This window comes from Puntigrus tetrazona, chromosome 12 (assembly GCF_018831695.1).
Source record: "Puntigrus tetrazona isolate hp1 chromosome 12, ASM1883169v1, whole genome shotgun sequence".
Classification (NCBI taxonomy): domain Eukaryota; kingdom Metazoa; phylum Chordata; class Actinopteri; order Cypriniformes; family Cyprinidae; genus Puntigrus; species Puntigrus tetrazona.
Genome location: NC_056710.1, coordinates 2,776,912 through 2,784,202, shown reverse-complemented (window position 1 = coordinate 2,784,202; position 7,291 = coordinate 2,776,912). Strand labels below are relative to the sequence as shown.

The following is a 7,291-nucleotide window of genomic DNA, read 5'->3' as shown; positions in this document are numbered from 1 at the left end:
GTGTAATCTTGTAGGTCCCCCAGAAAGTGTAAGTAGAATTACGTAGGACCCAACACAGAGAGGAAGTAGAATTCACCGGGACCCATCTCAGGAAGTAGAATTCATCAAGACCCCCTTGGAACAGGAAGTGTGTCAGCAGTGTGATGCATGCTCATGCGCAAGCGGATAGGTCAAAGTTCTGTCTCTTTGAAGACCATGCGTTTCAGAGTGGAAGCTGTAGATGTTTTTTTAGGCCAAAATGTCTCATTTCAGCTCTTGTGGCATCGCCGCTCAGGAAACAGATCAAAAATATACCTGCAAACAGGGAGACGCAAAACAGAACATATAAAAAACTGCATTGAAAATGTATTGTCTAATGGTAATGTGAAAGTCCTGCCTAATATTGCGAAATACTTTTTGTTACAATTAAAAATAATAGTTTTTCTGTTATAATAGATTTTCAAATGTAATTTATTCCTTTGATGCCAAAGCTGAATTTCAGCATCAACCAAATTTTTCATCATCCAGTCTTCAGTGTCACATGATTCTTCAGAAAGCAATCTAACATGCAGAATCGTTTTTTGAGGATTCTTTGATGAGAGAGAAAGGTAAAAAGAATAAAATTTATTTGAAATAATAACATTAAATCTTCTCTGACATTATACTGTCCCCAGACTGTTGAATAATGCACAGAAACTAATAATATAAACAATAATAAACAGAGAGCTATTTGAAACACTGTACCTGTCTATGGTCGTGAAGCCACATTTATGAATAATGTTTTCTTTCTGAACGCTTTTCTTCCTTCTTCCTCACCTTGGAAACTTCTCCCTGTTTACAGATAGAGAAAGAACAATCTGTATCAAAGAAAAAAAAATTTTTTTTTTCCAATCTTTTAGGAATGAATACAAGTTTAGAATCAACACATCACCCTGAAAATAGCCAGAAACAATCATTATGTAACAGCCTATCTGTAACCAGTGACAGGAAGTCAATATTAAACAGTTCAGTTGAGTTCATGTGATTTGTTGCTGTAGAGGAGGCATAGTGTATAAAGCTGGAAAGAAGACAAAAAAGGATAAAAGATGAGGAAAAGAAAGTCAAGTAGAAGGTTGGAGAAAAGACAGCTGAAGAATTATGCACATTAGCTTCTGTGTGAACAGAAAAGATAACTATGTGACACATAATGTCTTACTAAACATTCTTTAATGGATAAATAATTCAAGAATTTTATTAAACAAACATATTCATAACAACAAAAATAACAACATTGGGTAGTTCTGGTCTTCAGTCTGTGCGGATATAATGAGGATTTCTGATATTCAGAACTTATTGTTTTATGATATACTCCCCTTCAAATGTTTGCGGTTAGTACATTTTTAAAGAAATAAATACTTTCACTTATTTAATGCAAGAATGCAATAAATAATGCAAATATAATGTTACAAGTATTTCTCTTTTAAATAAATGCTACTCTTTGTATTTATCAAAACATCATAAAAACAACGTCACCATATTAACCAGCATCATAATGAGAGAAACATTCTGTCATAGTGAGCATTTTATTGTCCTAAATTGGATCCATTTTCAGAGAAAAGGACAGAGAAAGACTCCACACAGACTGCGCAAACCTCAGCATGTGTAGCAAGATGGCTTTGGATATCAGGGATCAGGGGGACGTGGCTCCTCCCCAGGGTGGCAAGGTCTCCCTGTGACCCCATGCCACTACCCAAGCCCTGGCTTTCAGGAGTGGGAGTGTCCACACGGCAAATCACCTTTCGAATGACCTGAAGATGGGTATCGAAGGTCAGAGGTCACCATGAATGCTTGTCATGGGAAATCAGAGCAATGTGAGGAAAGATTGGAAAGAATCAGTTAAGGTATTGGAGGAGCGAGCTGCAAGAAAATGTGTTTTAAATAAGCTCTGAAAAGGCAAAGCTGCAAAACTACAAGCAACCCAAGGAAGTAAAATATGTTGGAGAATCAGATATAGAGTAAGAGAAAAAGAAAACATAAAGGGAACAATGGAGTTACTTTTCTGGTGATGATGTTTCCATCTTCATCAATAAACTGTTCCTCTGAAACTGACTCGCCAGGAATGTTGCGTGCCTCCTCTCCCTAAAGCAAGACGGCATTTAGTTCAATATGCAAATACAACAGATCCAGGACACCTTCAAAAGCAGCACACCACACCTACAAGTGCATTTCTACACACCCACAGCAGTCATGTGAACCTGCAAGCAAAGCTGGAACTTTAAATATAAGCCAACATGCCTTCATGCCCCTCATCACCACCTTTAGAAATCACACAAAGCATTAGTAGAAATCACATATCACATAAGCAACGCAGATTAACCCCAAACCTAGCACCTGTAAGCACAAGGAAAATGGAAAACGTACACAGCAAGTAACACCAAATAACAGAAAAACATCAGATCACACTGTGTTTCTGATTGGATGAATCAGATTCAGTCCACCAGCTACACCAAAATCGAATCTTAACCGGACCGCCCCGCAGTTTAGCAGGCAGATACCTTGAGAATGAGGCGTCTACGAAACACTTTGGTGGTGACGGTACGCTCTTCATCCAGGCCGGTCTCTGATGATAATCGCTGCTAATGGATGCATGTAAAATACATTTTTAAATGTGTGTGTGATTTCAGCTCTCTCATTTAATTACAGCAAATTGTCATCTGCGTTTCTTCCTTTGGAGTAAGTAAACTGTACTAGGATGGGAATGATTTCCCTGAAAGAAGCTAAGAGTGTCATGAGCCGGGGGCAAGGAGAGCAGAAAAGATCCTTTTAATCTGGAAGTAGCAGCATTATCTAATCAGTTATTTTATGTTGGTGTTCTAGTGATTATCTCACCTGGACTTTGTGCTCAGCGATCAGAGCACCTTCTTGCTTGCCCGCCCCTGCCTTCACACCATTGGCTGATTCCTGAGACGCTGAGCAGCGGGGCATAGTATCAGACTGCTCGCCATTTTGCCGAGGTTTTCCTGAATCCGCTCGGGATGATGATGTCATGGAGTCACTGGAGTTCTCCTGACTGTAAGGGGTTGAAATTTTACATTTAGTAAGGAAGAAATTCACTAAAATAATGCTATGTAAGAATGTTTTAAAAACAATACCATGCATTCTGGCAAACCTGTATAATGTAGTTTTATTTTTTATTTTTTGGATTTAGATTTTTTCATTTTGTCTTTATTTAGGTAAGATAGTGTAGAGTAGACAAAAAGCAAAGTGGGAAAGAGAGGGAAGTGGGATTGGAAAAGGTCCTTGAGCCAAGACACAGAGTCAGGACACCTGCAACGCAATGGCGTTAAAAGAGACTTCTTTCATCAACATAATTTGAAATAATTAAATAAAATAATTTGAATGCATCCTTATTTAGTACTAATTTTGTTTAAAAAAAATAACATGCTTAACCCAAATTTTTTAAAGGATGTTCATTTACAAGCATTCATAACTGAAGAAGTTGTAATAAATATAAATTGATGAAAGTGGTCCTTATTATGTTTTATGAATTTCTGACTTTACAAACCCAAAGACTTCAGCTGTTCTAGCACCTTAGTTCCTAAAGATGGTCTTTCTAGTAAAAAGGACATGCTTTTACATTTACAGTTTGTCTTCTAGTACTTAAAACATATTAAATTAAATTTCTTATGATATGATTAAATGTGGGTAATGTCAGCGTAATAATTGTAACTATGTACAGTACCTGTTGTCTTGTCGGTCCATGTAGTCTGACCCATGACCCCGCCCTGAAGCGGGCGGCTCTGTGTTTGATGTCTCTGTGAGCCAGCCTGCAGAGAGCGAGCACAACTCAGACTCAATTTGTTCAACACCTCTCACTACCTCTCTCACTTTCTCCTTAGTCATCTCCTCATTCACTTCCCTCTCCCTCTCTCCGATGTGGCCTCCTGACACCTCCGGTTGCTCCTGCCTTTGCTCGTCTTCCTCCTCCTCCTCCTCCTCNNAAAGGGGACTCATCATGATCTTTGACCTCTTTCAGAATCACTTTCTCCTGTCCCCTCGTGTTAAGATTTGGTTCTTTTAAAGATGATGGTAGTAATGATGATGAGGGACAATCTTCCTTTTCCTTGTGTGCTAGCTCTATCTGTTCCACCGGAGGAGAAGATTTCTGTTGGTCCTCATTTTCTTCTTCTTTTCTTGCCTGGTTTTCCTGTATGAGGTGGTCTTGTTCGATCCTGATCATGGGTGGGTCTGTTTTTGGGACAGACTGGAGTGGTACAGAGCAAACCGAGGGATTTAGAGGAGGTTCATCGTGGTCTAGGGGAGAAAGCTTATGGGTAAGGTGTGATTCAGGGTCACATGTGACAGCTGAGAGTTGTGTTGTGAGTTCGGGGTTGTCGGAAGGGAGCTGAGAATTAGGGGAGAGTATGTGTGTGTGTGTGTGTATTTGTGCAGTTGTTTCAGAGAGTGTGTGAGGCTGATTTACAGGTTTGGACAAGGGTAGGTCGCAGGGTCTGGTTGGGGCGATTCTGACAGACTCGTCCTCATTGTAACGCTCTAGTTCCCAAGAAGGGCAATAAGGGGGAGGGTCAAGGGGCAGATCTAAGATGGGTTCGATGTCATCAGACATAGTGGGGCAGATAGGGGGTGTGGTGGGGGTGGGACTGGTAGTTGACTGCAGTTGAGCCAGGATGTTGTGGTAACCTGGGTGAGATGATACACACACAAATGGATGGACATGACAGGACACAATTACAATCACACACAAACAGGCACACACATTAACATGCTTAAAGTAACAGTTTACCCAAAAATTTAAGTTCTGCCATTAATGTTTACTCATCCTCATGTTGTTTGTTTCAAACCTGTATTTCAGTCATTTATTTGAAGTAACATGAGGGTGAGTAAATACCAATTACATTTCTGGGTAAACTATTTTTTAAACATAGACACAGACAATCACCTAATCCCACCCAGAAGAGCAAAAGTACAGTATTTGACAGTATTTCCCAGAGATTCAGCAGGCATACAGACCAACAAACACACAGTTAATACATAATGGCAATGGAACAGATTCAGATCTCCAAAAACAGAGAGATTGTGATTGTGTGTATAATACATATGAAAAGTTTGGGGTCGGTACGATTTTTTGAAGAAATTAATACTTTTATTCAGCAAGGATGCATTGATCAAAGTGAATATTCATCAGTGAACAATGTTTCCCACAAAAATGCTTCTTGAGCACCAAATATTCATATCAGAATGATTTCTTAAAGATCATGTGATCAGACTGGATTAATGGCAGGTGTAAATTCAGCTGTCATCACAAGAGTAAATGATACTTTTTAAAACATATTAAAATAAAAAAAAGAATTTAGAATATTTCACAATATTACACCTATTTTAATCAAATAAATGCAGCTTTGGTGAGCATAAAAGACGTCTTTCAAAAACATAAAAAATCCTTACCAACCCCAAACATTTGAAGAGTAGTGTATATCTATGTGTGATCTCCCCATAGTCAAAGGATAGATGGAGTGTGTGTTCATGTCAACCTTGACTCAAAAAACAAAAGTGCTACATTAGACTTAACATTTGAGTCTATAATAATAAAGTGGAGTAACAGTTTAGATTTGGGAGCACATATTAACTTTTAACAATAAACTCCTTATTCTATTTGAAGTAAAATGGTTGTTGTAGTCGTTATTTTTAGGTAATGAGTAGCATTCAGTGTATTACAATATGGTCATGCAGAATAAGGCTTTATTTTTACATATAATAACAGTCATTCTTAGTACGTAATATTACATACTAATAAACAGCCAATATACAAGGAAAAAATACCTAGTGAATAGTGTTCTCTAATGTAAAGGAGTCACTTTCATCGGTTAGTTAGACACCTTTACAAATGTTCAAATAAGAAGCAGTTGAGATGTGTGCTACTACTAGTATGGGGAGACTCATAATCTGGCTAAATAATGAGGATATTGATGTCTGTTCAGATGAAGAGCTCAACAGTAGAGGAGTTAAGACAGAGGGATGAAGTAGTGAGGGGTGGTCCTGGGGGCATGCAGGGGCAATGACAGCATGCACAAGGAGGCAATGGTGTGGGAGGTGGGGAGAAGGAGGCAGGACTCATGCAACGTGATGCACAGGGAGAGGAAGAAGGAAGAAAAGAAGGGCAAGGTAAGGGAGAGAGACAAATTCTATGTGCCGAAACAGGAGATGACAGGCTGAGAGCAGGAGAAGGAGAGAGAGAGGAGAGAGAGAAGTAAGATTTAAGAAGAGCAGATGATGATAGAGAACTGGATGGCAAGTCTTGGGCCACATGAGGATACAGTTGTATGAGGTGTTGTGGTGGAGTATACAGCAGACGCAGACACACACACACACACACACACACACANNGGCTATATTAATGAGAAAAATGAGGTTCTAGGGTCTGGGAGGGGGAAATGAGGGATTGTACTGGAGGAGAGGAGACGACAATTCATTTTGTATCTGACAGAGGGATGCACAGGAGACTGTCAGGAGGAGGAGACTACGGAGAGAAGGATTATCTCCTTCTTTCTCTTCTTTTTCCCCCTCTCACTTTTTATCCCTTGCTCCAGTGCAGGGAAGGAGAGGAGAGAAGGATAGATGGAGGAGGAAGCAGATCGACAGCTTGAGAGGCAGAGGACAGCTGAGTCTTTTAGCTGAGGCCATGCGCTTTGGTCCACTATGTAAAACAACATCTGGCCTGTAACACTCCTACCAACTGATATCAAAAGAGCTTCATCAGGATACTGCTGATAATAACATGCATTTTGTTTGGAAATATCTCTTTCCTTAGCTTTCAATAACAGAATTAATTTCATAACAGAGAACAGTGTTCATTTCATGTTCCACTGGCAACGTACTGCAGGGCCTTCATTAAAACCAAAAGAAAAGTGTGTACATGTGTAACAGGAAAATATTTTTCGAGTGGCCCTTCCTACACTTGTTGAGGCAAAGCATCATGCTGTGATTGCTTCACGTCACATGACCATATACATGCATGTTCAAACCAGGTCCATGCATATGGTGTTGGGAGGAAGGGAAAGGGGTAACAGAAATGAAGTTTTTGAATACAGAAAGTCTTTAAAATAAAAGAATAGTGAGTGATTAAGTAAGAGTGTGTGTGATCAGGGCCTGTGGCCTAATCTTCTGTAAATGTGGCTTCTGTAAATCTCACTAAGATTTCAAATTCAAAATAGTAATTATTGGTGGTCCATCTGTGATTAGCAATTTGGCAAACTGCACAGGGAGGTTGTAGAGGAAAAAACAAAGGTGACACTCAAAAAGGAATGAGTTGGGG

The 7,291-nt window shown here is 39.4% G+C and overlaps 1 protein-coding gene across 1 annotated transcript in view; it reads right to left on the bottom strand.

Annotated features, from left to right (window-relative positions):
- Positions 1-232: 232 nt before the first annotated feature.
- The window catches only part of LOC122355862 (ankyrin-3-like), a 68,331-nt gene continuing 61,272 nt past the window's right edge, over positions 233-7,291 (bottom strand). Inside the window, exons 41-47 of the mRNA XM_043254443.1 lie at positions 3,701-3,785; positions 2,848-3,028; positions 2,514-2,594; positions 2,014-2,097; positions 1,611-1,766; positions 724-810; positions 233-294 (exon numbers count right to left, since the gene is read on the bottom strand). Of these exons, the coding sequence (XP_043110378.1) occupies positions 748-810; positions 1,611-1,766; positions 2,014-2,097; positions 2,514-2,594; positions 2,848-3,028; positions 3,701-3,785 (650 nt within the window). The 3' untranslated portion in view covers positions 233-294; positions 724-747. The remainder of the gene's footprint in view (positions 295-723; positions 811-1,610; positions 1,767-2,013; positions 2,098-2,513; positions 2,595-2,847; positions 3,029-3,700; positions 3,786-7,291) is intronic.